The following is a 17,016-nucleotide window of genomic DNA, read 5'->3' on the forward strand; positions in this document are numbered from 1 at the left end:
ACCCGGATCTTGCGCTTCCTCCTCTGCCTATTGTTACGCGGTGGGGTACCTGGCTTAGCGCTGTGGTATACTACGCAGACAATTTTGAAGGTTTTTGCATCCGTTGTGAACGTGCTAGATAAAAACGACGCGTCGTCAATTGAGATTCTTCAAGAGATGCTAAAAGACAGCTCTTTGAAAAATGATTTGGCGTTTATATCTGCCAATCTAAGCTTCTTGTGTAAAACTATAGACATACTTGAAAAATCCACTAACCTGTTGTCCGAAACAGTGAAGGAAGTGCGTGCTGTTGAAAATAAATTAGATTCCGTCCTGGCTTCGCAGGAACAGGGACTGTTAAAGGTCAAATATCAAAATTTGTTCAGGAAAAACAGAGAATTTCAAACTATGTGCCAATTTATTAAAGGGTGCTCATGTTGGCGAAATTGATGGCGTTGTTGTTGGTGACATTCCTCTCTTTAACTATGCTCGTCTGACTTCCTGTGATGTGGAGCGATCGTTTTCGCAATATAAGACTTCTTTGGAGATAATCGGCATGCATTTGTGATGGACAATTTGGAGATACCTTTGTTGTTCACTGCAATTCTGAGACTACTTCTAGCAACTCATATTCCAGCGTGTGATGGGTGAGTACGAACTGGTACTATTTTTTCAAAGATGATAGGTTGCTTTTGCCATATTTAAACAAAACATTACCTTTAAAAATAACCATTCATAATATCTACTCTGGCATATCAAAAATTAATATACCATACAGCACGTTTCATACACAGACACCATTTTTGCCTTAAGGAGCACGTTTTGTAGCACCATATTCTAATACAACACATTATACTTATTTACTTCTTGAGCGCGAGTAGTTATGTGATATTTAATGGAAAATAATTTCAATTTTTGATCACATATTTTAATTTTTCAGCACAAAAAAAATAAATATTTTTCACATTTTTAGCACATAAAAATCCGCTCCCTAGTGATCACGCGTTAACACCAACCGGAGGAGTGAAGAGGCCTGAAGTGAGACTGATATGCAGCTGGATCAAGACGCATGGGCGCACATTCCAAATGTTCTAGTGTCCAAAAGCTTTAAGAAATGTGGAATTTCAAATTCAGTGGACGGTAGTGAACCCGACTATTTGTGAAAAGATGCCTGCGACGTTGGTTCCTATGGTGAAACTTCATATGACGACGGTGAATTGTGAATGATCTGAGTATTGTACCAATTTTTGTGATTTTATTAATTGGATAGTCATTAGCCAAATCGAACTGAGTGCCAAAGGAAACATTCTGAGAAATTAGCCTTTTCACAGCCAAGTTTTGATGACCTGCCGAACCCTGTGGGCCGGGTTTTTTTTTTTTTAAGGAAGAAGCACTTTGGCAAATACATATTTACTGTTACTATTAATGGAATGCATATCATCCCCTTAGTCCTGCAGCCCAATACGATGTCGGGGATGAAGTGAGATTATATTTTACACCATATTTTATGACCGGATGCCCTTCCCGACGCAACCTCAGTTGAGGAGGTAATGAATATGAAATGAATGGTGGTGAATGAAACTGGGTACAGAAGTGGAAGGAATCGTCTGTAGCCTATGAATAGGAACTTTCCCGGCATTTGCTTGGGGGTACGAAAGGGAAACCACAAAGAAAAGGAAAGAAGTTCTCAGGACAGCTGACGGTGAGGATCGAACCCACTCGTCTGCCGAGTGGAGAGCTTGACTCCATAGCCATAGCAGGTTAATACGTGCGGCCACTCCTCTCAGTGATACTATTATTGAAATACAATACAAAATACTTGATCCAAGAACTGGTAATATCAAAATCGTTTACATTTGGGGAAAAAATAATTTATCTGAAGAAGGGGTGACAATTCCGCATGAGACTCGTCATTACTACTTTGTCTCGCACTTTCTTGTAGTTCAATGTCGCCACTTAGATATTCTCCATCTTCATTATCAAAATATAGCTCTCCAGAAACACGATTTATGAGGAAACATTCAATTTCTTCGTCAACAAGAGATGAATGTATACTTCAAGACGCCATGAAGGCTACATGTAAGCGGGAAAGATGTTCCACTCCAACGAAGATGAAATAACACTAGATCACTTTCAAAACACACGAAATAGAGTGGTATATCTGCAGTACAAAAGTTCTTTGAGCATTTCCATGGAATCTCAAAGCATGACACTATATCGCGTTCATTTGTGAGATCGGTGAAGTACACACTGCACCAAAACGTATATATACGGGTTTGGCAGACGTGGCACGGCATTCAAAAACGTATATATACGGGTTTGGCAGTGATTGGGTTAAGGTTCAAAGTTACATTTAAATTGAAAAATATGCTGTTGACTCTGTTTTCTGTTATTTTGTACCGACAATTTACACAGTTATACTTTTCTTTTTATACTTTCGGGAACCATGCAGCACATTTCTATTCTGAATTACATTACTTTTTCCAGATGATTTGGATATGGTCCATTTTGGCATACAAAGTATTTTGATTTATTCTTAATTTACATTTAGACATTACAAACAAAGATGAATGAACAAATAAAAGTTAACAAAATACAACAGCTGATACCCCTGGTAAAATAAAATCCATGTACCAGTACCCTTTCAAATTAAATTGCTTATGAATACCCTTGAATATCATACTTCGTCTAGTTTTAGTACCGATTTCCTCACAGGTATTGTTAGAGCATTCATGTTCAAAAGTAGTGATGTTTTGTACACTAGCACTTGTAATCCTTTTATAAAATGAATGATATATTGGAGGGATGTATTTCAATATACTATTCACTTTGTCTTCACTCAGAGGTCTACCCTTTGGATAGAGTATTGGAAGATCAAGTTCACCAAGGTTTGTTGGTCTGCTGAAAAGTATTCATAGTCCTCATGAGTGTATTTATAATCCATTATGCCAGGCTTTCCTTTCATAAATCTCATTTTTTTAAAAAATCTTAAGCCATTCAACTTTGTCAGCTGAATCATTCTTTTTACGGTTAACAAGATGTTGCTGCAGAATTTCGGTGCACTTAAAATCTTGTGTTTTATTACACATATTTCAAAAGCATTTTTCCTTACTCTTGCACATGAAATTATGTCGCACCACTGTGATGGAGCATAGACCTCTGGGTGATACCTAAGCTTTCTCTCTATTTATCCAAATGCACTGTCGTTAGGTAGGTAAGAATTTCCTGGTTCAGCGAACTTGTGGATAACTTCTTTAATGCTTACCTCTGAAGACTGGACCACAAACATCCAGAAACGAGCCATCTTGAAATTTCTGTTCTGATCACCGCAGCTGTCTGACCATGCTATTAGCGTTTTAGTTCCATGACTCTTCAGGTATTTTAAGATGCAAGATCCTATCTCGTGTGCACCTCTGGATGCCACACTCATTCCAAAGATGCATAGTGTCTTCATTAGAACAGAAATCATGGATTCCTACATTGAAACAAGAAATCTGTCTTCTGTAGTAGACTTCGTTCGTGGTTAAGTGAGGTAAAGACATTATGTTTTGCACATCAAATGACATCACGCTGGGTCCATCTTCAGATTTGCTCTTCAATTCATCGTTCTTCATAGCATCTCTTGCACGTTGTGCTTTACAGTGATGAAGTTCTAGCATTGCCTTCAACTATGTCACGTCATTAGGAAGCTGACTGAATTTGAATTTTCACACAATCGCATGTGTGGCATGTGTCCTTTTTAGGGGTACGGAAGCTTATATTGAAGTCACTCCTGAAGACTCTGTCAAACAGCAACTGACAAGGCATCTTCTGAGTACAACCTTCTTTTTTAACTTTCTCAACCAATACTTACTTATTCGGCGCTACAGCCCAGTGTGAGCCTTGGCCTCTTCTACGATATTCCGCCATCTTCTTCGATCCTGAGCGGCTGGTCTCCATGGGCGGATGTTCATTGCCCTCAAGTCAGCTTCAACTTCATCACTCCATCTATTACGGGGCCTTCCTTGTCGCCGTCTTTTGTCTACTCGGGATTTAACTACTTTTCTTGGCATTCGATCTTCCTCCATTCTTTCCACATGGCCAAGCCATCGCAGTCTCTGTGCCTTAATAAATCTAACTATATCCTCCTGGTCTAGTATGTTTTGTATTTCAGCATTCGTCCTTATCCTCCAACCATTCTGGTCTTGAATTGGGCCATATATTCGTCTAATAATCTTTCTTTCAAATATCTTTAACTTATTTGCGTCATCAGATAAAAGGTTCCAGGCTTCTGAGCCATATGTCACTACAGGTCTAATAAGGGTCTTATATATTTTGAATTTTGTAGGTTTAGACAATAGACGAGATTTAAATAATGTAAGATTAGCATAATAGGCCCTGTTTCCAGCTATTATTCTACGATGTATCTCCTCACTTATTCTATTATTATTTGTCAACATGGTTCCCAAATACTCAAAACTTCGTACATTCTCAAAATTATGTCCGTTTATTGTCAGATTATCTTGACTTCTTCTGCCCTCTATAACAGTCACATGCATATACTTAGATTTACTGTCATTCACCTCTAATCCCATCCGTTTTCCTGTTTCCTCCATTTCAAGAAACATTTCCTTCAAATATCTATCATTCCTGGCCATTAACACTACATCATCTGCATATGCACAAATTTGTTTAGATTTATATACAATATTTCCTGTATCCATTATTTTTTCAAGGACTTGGTTAATTGCAAGATTAAACAAAGTAGCTGAGAGTGCATCACCTTGTCTGACTCCTGTATTAAGAGCAAACTCATTTCCAATTCTTCCATCCACCATCACCTTTGCCCTTACTTCTCCTAAAGTGATTCTGAACATCCTAATCAGTTTCTGTGGTATTCCTATTGTCTCCATGTATTCATATAGCTTATCCTTGTATATACTGTCAAATGCTTGTCTAAAATCTACAAACAACATATGTAGATCTATATTATGCTCATAGCATTTTTCCATCGTTTGACGTACCACGAATATTTGATCTACTGTGCTCCTATTTCGCCTGAAGCCACACTGTACTTCATTCAATCTTTCTTCAGCATATGGAGTCAGATATTGTAATAGGATATTTGAAAATACTTTATAGATGATATTCAGTAGTGTGATTCCCCTATAATTAGTGCATTCATATTTATTTCCCTTCTTATATATTGGGAAAATTATTCCTGTATTCCACTCATCAGGTATCCGTTCTTCCTCCCAAATCTTAATAATCAGTTCATGTATCTCTCCTAGCATTTCTTTGCTACTATTTTTAATCAGTTCACTTGTTATTCCGTCTTCTCCTGCTGCTTTATGGTTATTTAATTTTGCAATAGCATTTTCTACATCTTTCAATGTGGGGGCATTTATCCATTGTTCTGGTCCATTCTGCTTCATATGTCGTTCACTTTCTTCCACATCTTCTCTTTCCTTGTTAAGGAGCTCTCGGAAATATTCGGTCCATCTTTCACTTATTTCCTCTTCATTCTGTAATAGCTTACCTTCTTTATTCTTACAGCCATTCAATCTTGGCTTATACCCTTTCCTGAAATAATTAATTTCATTATAGAATTCCTTTGTCCTCTTCTGTAACCTTTGTGTCTCTATACTCTCTAGTTTCTTCTTAATCATCTCTCTTTTCTTCTTCTTACAGATGTTATTAGCTTCACGTCTGCATTTCTCATAATTTTCCCTATTTGACCTTGTATCTCTCTGTAACATTTTTGCTCTTGCTGCATTCTTCTTTCCAATTGCTTCCTCACACTCCATATCGAACCAAATATTTCTTTTCTTTTTGGCTATACCCAGTGTTTCTTGTGCCGCTTTTTGTATGCACTTTTGAACTTTTGCCCACCTTTCCTCTATTCCAGAAACTTGTCCAATCGTCTGTAAAGTATTATTCATTTTTGACTGGAATTCTTGTTTTCCTTCTGGTTGTTGTAGTTTTTCCAAATTCCATTTCTTTCTTTCCGTAGGTTGTCTCCTCTGTCCTATTGCCAATTTTTGCCTCACTATTGCTTTTACTAAATAATGATCAGAATCACAGTTTGGCCCTCTGCATGTCCTTACGTCAATAATTGATGCTGCATGCCTCGTTGTTACTAGTACATGATCTATTTGATTTACCACATTGCTTCCTGGCATCTTCCACGTCCCTTTATGTATTTTCTTATGATCAAAGCAGGTGCTTTTAATTATAAGACCACTCGTAGTTGCAAACTGTCCCAAGTAAAAACCATTCTCATTTGATTCTTCATGTAGTGTATATTTCCCGGCTATTGGTCTCATACACTCTTCCTTTCCCACTTTGGCATTAAAATCTCCTAAAATAATAGTCATGTCATATCTTGGTCCCTCTTCAACGGTTTGTACTAACTCATCATAAAATTGTTCCTTCCTTTCCTCATCCGCATCTTCAATTGGTGCATGTGCTGATATAACAGTTATGTTCCTAAACTTCCCCTTAATCCGAAGCTTACATATTCTATCTGAGATCGGTTCAAATCCTATTACACTCTTCTTCAATTTCCCATGTACTATAAATCCCGTACAGAACTGTCCTGTTCTTTCTTCCGGCCCACTGTAATAGAGGTTATAATCTTTCTTTTCAATACATCCTTGCCCTTTCCATCTTATTTCCTGAATCGCTACCAAGTCGTATCCAAATCTTTTTGTTTCATTTACAATTTCTTGCATTTTTCCCGGTTTCAACATTGTTCTTACATTCCATGTCGCCATGTTTATATCCGCTTTCCTTACTCGTGTCCTTTTCCTAAGCTTTTGTTGTCTTCGATTTCCATCCGGTTTTCTCGTAGAAGTCTTCTGAACAATGTTTCTCAACCAATAGCCTGTACATTAAACTCAAATTTAGATTAATTTTCAGGTACTTTTTTATTTGAATCTTTCCTGGTGTAGTGACTGCAGGGAAGCTTTCGATGTGTTCTCTAATAAGGTCTATAGTACTGGAGGTACTGTGGTTCATGCACACCTCGTTGGTCTTGTATTGTACCTGTCTTAGCCTTCAGCAGTGCCCTGTGAATTTTAGCACTGCTTACTTGCAATGACTTCATGAACATGTCTTTGCATACCTCGGTGTTTCCATCTGTAGATAACATATGAAGTATTTTCGGCTGAGATTTCTTGGAGAAATGCCTACATTTTTCACTTGCCTGCGACTGACACTGTGGCATTTTATAGAGCCAATAATATGTGCTGTTCGTGTAGCCCAAGAATCACAGTTGTAAAACTGATCAATAAATGCTCTATTGTCTTTCGACACTTTAGTATGACACTTCATTAAACATTTACACTCATAATCTATGAGGTGTTTTTTAGGAAGTAGTCTTCCTTTCACAGTTGTGTATGCCTTTCCTCTGGTTCTGTTGACCTTCCTAATGGTTTTTTTCCACTTTGCAGGGTTCCCTTTCTTCTTTTTAATGGGACTGAATGTGGGTGCTCCATTCTCTGCTTCCTTTTGTCCATTTTCTGTTTGATTTACCCTTTTTCTGCTGGTTAATTTCCTTTTCTTCTTTATGGTACATTGTTCTTCATCTGTATTTAGTTCTGAAAAAGTTATAGAAAAATATCTGTAAGCGATACAATTTTGCATTGGAAATATTTGCCAAAGCGGACCAACTCCAAATACAACATCACAGCGACCATTGGAAACACATGCCAAAGTGAACCAACTCCAAAGACCTCTACTTCTACGACGTCTATTTGTGAACTCTTGCAACCAATGAAACTAAACTATTTTTTCTTTTGATACAATGAATCGATATGGTAACACTGGCTCTCAGAACAAAAGAGTAGCTGTGACTCTTGAGTATAAACGTGCAAAAAGCGTGGTCCATTTTGGCAAACGAATAGCTGTTCTTAATAACCTCAAAATAAACTAAACATATTCTGCCCATTAATGCCGCGACTAAACTACATCAGAACATAAGACACCCTCAGGGGTGATCAGTAAGGGATTGACATGTTACAACAACAACAACAAAAAATGGTGCGCATCAAAGGAAATGGGCAGCTATAGGCAAATAACGAATCTTCAGATACAAATCAATGATAGATGATTTATTACAAATGTTACGTCATCCTGAGCAATTATGAACAACGATCACTACAATTTTAAATGTTACTCTCAGTCTTGTACATCCAAAAAGGGGGGGAGGGGATATAGTACATGTGAATAAATTCCTACTAATTCTGAAAACATTTTATGTTAAACATCAATTTCCTTTTTCATGACTGTTAAATTTTATCTGTTAAGAGAATGATGCTCGTGCGCATATCAAATCATGCCGGAAAATCTGGAACAAGATTTTAAATATCATTTAGACTTTCACGGCCCGTGTAACTATTCATGAAGTGCGGTATATTTTGGGCTTATTCCGTGTATTTAATTATAAACACACTCTACACATTTCAAAAGGAACCTTGCCTTTCTTCATCAGGAGACAACATAGAAATGAAATGACGCATTAAAGTTTGCTAGGAGAAAGCAACAACTTAAAATGGTGCCCTAAGATGTAAAAGGGATGCCATTTTAACCCCCATGCTAGAGACAATGGATGGCAACAGAAAAGCATTATTCTCTAATGGTTCTGATAATAGGTAGCCATGATTCACTGAGGTTGTAGCCTGTATCGCGGTTGAATTTGTCTGGGTCAAAATATAAAGAAACATTAATACAAAAATTTTACATTTAAGATCCACTTAAAAATGCTTGATTATACTTTCCTTAATTTTAACTCGACATTTCCTTTATTATCTGTTCAGCGTAACCTCAGAATACACGTAATTTCACGTGACAAAAGTAAAATAAATCCTTAACCATGTGTAATGACCTTGAACAACGCCGAAACTTAAGGCAAGGATGGTGACACGCACAACAATAAATTACAGTAAAATAAAAAGCACTCAACCTGTGGAAGAAAAATGAAAAAAATATGCAAGTAATAAATCTCCTGTTACTATCATCCCCCAAGGAAAGAAATGCAAGCAACTACAACTAGAAAATACTATTTTAAAAATATACAACACGTGCCCACACGTATTTCATCCACTTTACTGGAGATGAACTGATCCCATGAATGATGATCTGAAACACATTAATTAATCCGATGGATACAGTTTGGGTAATGGTGACTGATAAGGTTATCAATACCTACATTGAACACAAGCCGTTATGAAAATCTATCGAACATTGAGGTGCTGAGCAGTCTCATACAGCTACGTTTTAATATCATTGTGATGGAGCCCATCCAGTGTAACAAGATGTTCTAATAATCTCATACGCTCAATTTTATTTAATAAGAAGACATGGTTTATGTCGTGGTTCGATAATACTCTGTGAAGACACTACCGTCTATGGTTCTCTCGTGGAAAACAACGAACCGCATGTATATCAAATGACTATAAATTATCTTTAAACATTCATCATTATACACAACATTGCAGAAAATAGAATACATGTGGTTAGGGCCATAATGACGCGAAGATTTGTCCCCAAATAACACATAAAATTATTATAATCCAATACAACATCTCTCCACATGGAGGAAGTATTAATAAAATTTGCAGCATCCGTCCAAAATATGACGGGTAAAATTACATAAATGACTGGAACCACAAATAAGTGTAATAATCAAACAATGTCTTCCTTTAACATAGAAGTCAGATGTAAAAGAAATCTGTCCATATCACGACCGTAGCAATCGCATGTCAGATGAGCTTAATCCCTTATGAAAATGTAGCAAACACTTTTGGGAAAAATATAGGAGAAATAAACTCCGAAGTACAAAATAATTATCAATACACATTCCTCAGTATCATAGTAATTGAATGGAAAAATAATATTTACTAAAGATTAGTCGATGGCTGATATTTAAGTCAGATACTCGTCCGATGACGTGACTATATAAACCCGCACAGCCGATGATCTTGAGATTATCACGCACATTAAAAAAATTGTATAATTGAAGAAAATACAGACTCAGTGTCGTATAACACGAGAAAATGACATGCTAAAGTTGTTAAAATCTAACTAAACTACTGTTCAATCAATAATCCTTTCGAGAAGAAAGTCAGCTATTTATTACAGCTACATAGAACAGATAATACCCAGTAAAAATGAATTGTCAGCTTAACATTGATGTCTTGATAACTCTGGTTTCCTTCTAGGCTGGATTTATGGCATTAGGACGCTGTCGCATCGGTCCTCCTCCTTAGTGCTGCATGATGAGATGGGTGATATCCTCGAGGTGAATTGATTTCCTAACGCTGGTCTTCATCACCTCGTCTGGCTATGAACTGGGTACCTCCTTGATGTTCACTGAAACTTACACAAAAATATTAGAATCGATTCTCAACTCATGGCTTCACAGTTAACACGTCATGATACATACTTTCTTCATGAACACTATTGACGTCTGCTGTGAATCTAGATAACTTTTCATACGATTGAGAAGCAAAACTGCTCTCCTTGTGGTGATGAGTAACAGCTGTCCAGTCCTACAAGAATCCCACAGCAAATAAGCAAGTGAGGTGGCATGTAGCCAGTGAGAAAGAGTTAGTCACTGTCTACGCCAAATATTCTTAGCTCTGTCCTCCAGTGTAACTCCTGGTTCAGTTGACATTCTAAATTCCTCAGTATTGTGAATCACATGGCACAAGGTTTCTAATTAATTAATTTCATAATTAATGTTATTTCATAACATCATTATTGATGTATCTTAAAACACATCAGATTTTTCATACACACTCGGAGAATGTTACGGCGCTGAATCTAAAGTTTTGATATTACGAGAAGTTTTATGTTTATTTTTTGTGAATGGAGAGTCCAGCAGTATAATAAATTTATCCGTCTCTTCTCGTGGTGATAACGTTGGTCTACACCCTTCAACTGGTTATTTTTTTTTTTTAAAGTTATCCCTTTGATTTCGCCAGTGAACACTCGGCGTGGAACACGTGGCGTATTCACTGCCAATCACAATAGACCTAAAATGTCACAATATTTACTGTAAAAACATATTGCAAAACTTGCCTCCACTTGTACATTCTTCCTGTTCCTCAGGGTCAAACAGGTCTGAGGAGCCAGAACTGAAGTCGCTCTGGATATCTGCTGTTATTTCTATGATGTTTCTGGATGAAATTAAATGCCTCGCTCGTGGACCATTTCCTTCCGAAGCCATCTTCTTTCGGTGTTTGGTTCACTCTGGCAGAATAAAATCATTCTAACCAACATTATGCCACAATTTTCTGATGTCACTTCCTCCTGGTTCATGGTAACTTTAGACCACTTTGTCACAAGAAAGATATTACTATCTATATTCATGTTATACCAGTTTACAAAAAAACTGATTTTGGCTCTTGGTTCGATTTGGCATGTAACCATCCAATTGTAAGCTGTTTGAAAGTATGTGTGTGGTATATTTGAAGAAAATTAAATAGGTATACAAGTTATTTGCCTTTTTATTTTTTTACCTATTTTGTCATCTCTAATTTAGGGTACGGGTCTTATTCGGTGGCGGGTGGTATTCGGGATTGTACGGTATTATTTCGCCTGTGACGAGACTGACACATGTGTGGAGTAAACCTTACGGTTGAATGCTCATCAGTTGTTAAAATATTTCCTTGTGTTTAAAGAAAATTTATACAACCTTGTTTCTTGATCTTCACATGTAAGGGATCGCTTTGTCACTACAACCAAGCCTTAGTTAGGACTAGATTAATATCTAGAAGTTTTTCATAAATAAAAAAGTAATTCTTTCCTCACTGCCTTCTGTTACCTGCTTGCATTCTGATGCTTTTTTATACCCAGGTTTCACCAAATGAAGAAAATCACACTTAAATTAAAATATCATATAAATTATTTGATGTAATTAAATCAAATGTTGAATATTTGGAAGAAAATAAGTCGTCACAAGTGTCGGGTGTTGTTGACACAAAAAACTGAAGATGAAATGACCTTTTTTACATTTGTTTAGTTATTAGATGTATTTCATTAAGACTGAAGAAGGCCGGCCAAGGCCGAAACTAGTCCCTAGTTTAGTAATGTAATTAAAAAATATTGCATATTATAGTATTGAAAAGGTGGACCATTACGACATTAATAATTATTATAAGCTTATAGGATATGCTTAAGAGTGCGATTTGACGATAATTCTCTGGACATTTTCCAGTGATAAATCTTCATTATTGTCAGGACAATTGCATCATTTACATCCAAGTTCAAATGTTCAGCTTGACTATCACGTAGTATTGTGCGCTAGCAGTGTCTGGATTAGCATGCAGCACTCGATTCCACATGGCACTCTACAGCAACCGAGTGGTAAGTCACAGTGTTGCATGATGATGAACGAGCAGCAGAACATGAGACGATCAAAATACCGTACTCTTATGTCTTGTTCATAATAACACTAAAGTAGTTCAATTTTGCAGTTAATGTTTACCTGTCTGATATTATTGCTAATGCTCTGATGGGAGTAAACTGAAATTTGGTCATATTAATTTTTTACCTAATTTTTCCCGCCCGTCTGCTCACTCCTGCCACTCGACTGGCAAAAAATTTCTAGAGAAAACACTGAATTGCCTACTATAGAAAGTACGCAAACTAATGGATCCATGCTGAAAGTTAAGTGATGCTTGACACAAAATTTGTAGTGAATTAAATCTACATACTAACGTTAGTCAACGTACGATCAGTCGAGAATTGCAAAAAGTTCAGAAAAGTCTGAAGTTGGGGACGGGAGTTGATAAAGTTTATACTGTGCGGGAACGCAGAGTTATCCCAAGACGCAGGTGAGGTGGTATAGCTGCTCATAACTGTCTCTCCTCCCTTCTTATGGTAGGAAGTATTTTTTCCAAAACTACATTAAAGTCGTGCACAGACATTCTCAGAATGGCTAAATTGTTGGCGTGCTGGCCTTTGGTCGCAGGGTCCCGGGTTCGATTCATGGCAGGGTTGGGAATTGTAACCATAATTGGTTAATTTCACTGGCACGGGATCTGGGTGTAAGTGATGTCTTCATCATTATTTCATCCTCATCACAACGTGCAGGTTGCCTATGGGGCGTCAGTTCAAAAGACCTGCACCTGGCAAGCTAAACTTGTCCTCGGACACTACGGGCACTAAAAGCCGTATGCCATTTAATTCTTAGAAAGTTTTAAAATCCAAACCTGTCTTTTACTTTTAGCTCATTAGAATGTCATCTACATTGCGCCTTTTATTTAGATATTGTCTTACCCACATTTTCCTCTCCTTCCTTCTCAAGATCTTGTAAGAAGCAACAGTAACAATAACAAAGACCAAATCCTCTTCACCTGAGTCCATTTTCCTTGCTTGAAAATGCAAGACACCACCTGAATGTAATGCCAGAAACTGATATACTGAACTACCTGTATGTAAACAAAGGAAGTCAAGTTTAATAATAATGTTATTTGCTTTACGTCCCACCAACTACTATTACGGTTTTCGGAGATGGCAAGATGCCGGAATTTTGTCCCGAGGCAGTTCTTTTGTGTGTCAGTAAATCTACCGACATGAGGCTGAGGTAGGCGTATATGAGCACCTTTAAATACCACCGGACTGAGCCAGTCTGAGTCTGAGCCACTCAGCCCGGTTAAGTCAAGTTTAACATGTTTATAAGTGTGGACACAATGTTAAATGAAACAGTATTTAACAGTTAACATGTTGATGGTGTTACCTGTTAACATTTAACAGTTAACAACATGTTAAATGTTAATCAGTGGAGACCGGCCTTAACACTGCACAATTTACAAAATAAAACATGCCTATCTGTCTTAAACAGGTCTTTTCTAAATTGGTTCGCCAAATGATTTAAAATTACACTTTTGGCATTATTCTTAAACGACAGTACACACTTGAGGATAATTCTGTATTGAAGCGGAAGTAAACTGTTGTTTGTAATCCCTTCTCCTTTCCATTTGTTCTCGGTCTTGAGGCATGTGGGGATGAATAACTGGGTGTAGGAGTGGGGGCAAATGCTAGTGAATTCCTTGTGCTTGAAACACGTTTGGAAATACTTTCTCCTGATTATTGCAGTTCTGTATTGTGTTCTTACACATATCTTGGAAACACAAGACTCATGGGTATGAATCTCTTCCTTACCCTTTCTTTGTCACCAACTACTGCTGGTCAGTTTGCTTAGCCATGAAATATATTTAGCAACTTTAACTATATGTAAGAAACCTTCATCATTTTATTGTATTTATACTGTGAGTTCTGGGTTTTTATCAACCTGACAAAAAAATACATGCTTGAAGTAAAAAACATGTTTAGTGATCAAAACAATCTTTAAAAAATACATATAACATTCTTAAAAGATGAAATAATGACTGATCAACCCAAATCAGCAAAACATGCTAAATATCATGGAAGTAATTTTTATATAAGGGAGCGACGATCTGATGCAAAGGGTAAAAATATGGTATTTCAATAGCATCCACCACCTGATCCTCATGTACAAGTCTTTCCAGCAGTCTTAGGGTTGAGGATTCTGCCCCTCCCCTCTCCCCCCTTTCCGATTCATCTTTTTCACACTGACGTGACGAGTAATGAGAAAAGTGCAGAGTAAAAGTTTGTTGAGAAATAATCAGTAAAAATACCATTATTTCACAGAATCGCGGTCTTAAGGGAACTACCGACATTTCTTTCAGTTGAGGCTGGAATGATACCCAAGTTTTCAGGGAAAAAGTTCTACTTTGTGTTGACATGAAGTGGCTATTATCGTTAAGTGAGGCTAAATATGATATCTTGAATCTTTGAAAATGATTACTTCCAAACAAAGTTTTGCATTTCAGACTTGTGTTCTAGTTATTTTGAAGACCAATTAACTCAAAATGTTTATTCAAATAGGGGAATAAAAATCCTTAACCCCTTCGACATCGCACATTTATTCTGGTTCGGTTATCGACCATAAGCAAACTCGCAAAGTTAATAATACTCAGTTTTCTAAATCTCAACCAGTAACCACAAGAAGCTACTAGTAAATGGGCGAGTGTACGTTATATTCTTGGCTTTATACATTGGCGCAATATTTCGCGGATTCTGGAGTTCCAAAGTTGCTAAACTCTCGATGCAATATATATATTACTAGAATGTAATTATTGTCAGCCCTGCGGTGTAGGAGTAATGTGCCTGCCTCTTACACGGAGGCCCCGGGTTCGATTCCCGGCCAGGTCAGGGATTTTTACAGACGTGCCAACTTTTCCAATTTAAATGGGAGACTCCCGATTTTTCATCGTTCTTCCCAATCACCGGGACTGATTCTCTCTCCCCCACCACCCCCACCCGATTTTCAGAGTAGTTTCAGTAAGTTTCGTATTATTTTACAACTCCCGCTTATTTCCTCGTACTGTCGATATCTGGCTGAGTATGGCTGGTCAACAGTAGTTCTGATATTCACAACCGGATGGCAGTACGGGGTGTGGTGGCCAGCCATGTACTCCTCTTTGGTCTATAATACAGTCGTAGAAGTGGAAATATGATGCAGTGTTTAAAAGCTCTTATGAGGAAGAATTTCCGTGTTTCACTGAATCCAGGAAGGGACCAATGTTTACATTCTGTACTATATGTAGGTGTGATTTTTCAGTTACGCATGGTGGGAAGTGGGATATACTCAAACATGTGCAAACGAAAAAACATAAGAGTGTGTCCAATGCGTAGAAAGAAACCAGAAACTGAACTTTTCATGTAGAAAACCAAGATGTAAATCCACTGACGAATGCCGAGGCTTTGTTTAAGTCATTTATCGTAGAACATAACCTGCCTGTAAATTGTGCCGACCACGCAGGGCCTTTGTTTCGCAAAATGTTTACTGATTCAGAAATGGCTCAACGATATGGGTGTGCTAGAATAAAAAGAGCGGCTATTCCTATAGACGTGCATGGAAGAAAGGGCAAAAATTGTATCACATTTGTAGTTGAATGCATTTGCTGTTGCTACTGATGGTATCAATAAAAGCAACCTGAAAATATATCCTATTGTTGTAATAATTTGTAGGCTTGAACTCAATGAAATTCATAGTTGTCCACTGTCTGTGCATAATTTAGAAGGGGATGCTACTGGAGCTAACAATGCTAATCATTTGCTCTCAACTTTCAGGAATTATGAATTTCATTAAAAAACTTCCTAGCTCTTGGTGCTGATAATGTTCCAGTAATTGTAGGATTACAGAATGGTGTGGTAGGATGTTTGAAGTGGGAAAATGGTAACATAATCATCGTAGGCCTGCTCTTGTCAACTAATTAATCTTGCTGCCGAGAAGGGTGCGGCGTGCTTGTCTGTAAATGTAGATGAAAGTATAATTGATATATTGTATTATCTGGAAAGCAGTGCAGAGAGGAAAGAAAAGTTCAGAGAATTTCAGACTTTACACAACACAGAAGTAGGGAAAATTCTGAAACATGTGCTTACTCAATGGTTATCACTAAGAAGTTTGGACAGGATTTTGCTGCAGTGGGACCCTTTGGTTACTTTATTCAGGAGTGAGTAAGGATTCTCAGATGGGAACTTTGAAGACTTACAAAATTCCTAAGCACAGTCTAAGTGCAGATGTGTCCTCGGTTCAAAGGAAAACCCAGTCATCAGTTTCACCCAAAAATGAAACTGCTGATGACACTATGAGCCATGCTTTGTCGCGTGAAGAACGGCTGTTCATGTTCCTTTTATCAAATTTACATAAATCTTTTAACTCTTTCTCTCAAGTTATATGGATATCTTTGAGAATCCAAACGTACTTGTTAAGTCAAATATGCCACACATCCAAGTTTTAATTAATGCAGAAGTTGCAAATATTTCTGCTATAAGTCAGGCTTCATCTTTTAGCCTTAGATTTTTCATTAACAAGTTTCCGAACATTCTCACTAATGAAACCGAACTTTTAGATAAAGAAACTGATATTCTGCACTCGCAATTCCGTAACTTTCAGGTCAAAGAAACAGGCCTGGTTAAAGGAAGAATTGATGTTTAGTTGGCATTGGTAGGTCAGATGAA

General features: G+C 37.4%; 1 protein-coding gene across 3 annotated transcripts in view; it reads left to right on the forward strand.

Moving 5' to 3' along the window:
- Top2 (topoisomerase 2) overlaps window positions 1-17,016 on the forward strand; it is a 326,551-nt gene that overhangs the window by 297,951 nt on the left and 11,584 nt on the right. Inside the window, exon 27 of one of the 3 annotated variants that reach the window (XM_068225185.1) lies at window positions 11,074-11,447. The exons of the other annotated variants lie outside the window; for them this stretch is intronic. Within the exon in view, the coding sequence (XP_068081286.1) occupies window positions 11,074-11,103 (30 nt within the window). The 3' untranslated portion in view covers window positions 11,104-11,447. Of the gene's footprint in view, window positions 1-11,073; window positions 11,448-17,016 lie in introns of those variants that run through there. 3 annotated transcript variants of the gene reach the window in all.

Source organism: Anabrus simplex, chromosome 1 (genome assembly GCF_040414725.1).
Source record: "Anabrus simplex isolate iqAnaSimp1 chromosome 1, ASM4041472v1, whole genome shotgun sequence".
NCBI classification, from domain to species: domain Eukaryota; kingdom Metazoa; phylum Arthropoda; class Insecta; order Orthoptera; family Tettigoniidae; genus Anabrus; species Anabrus simplex.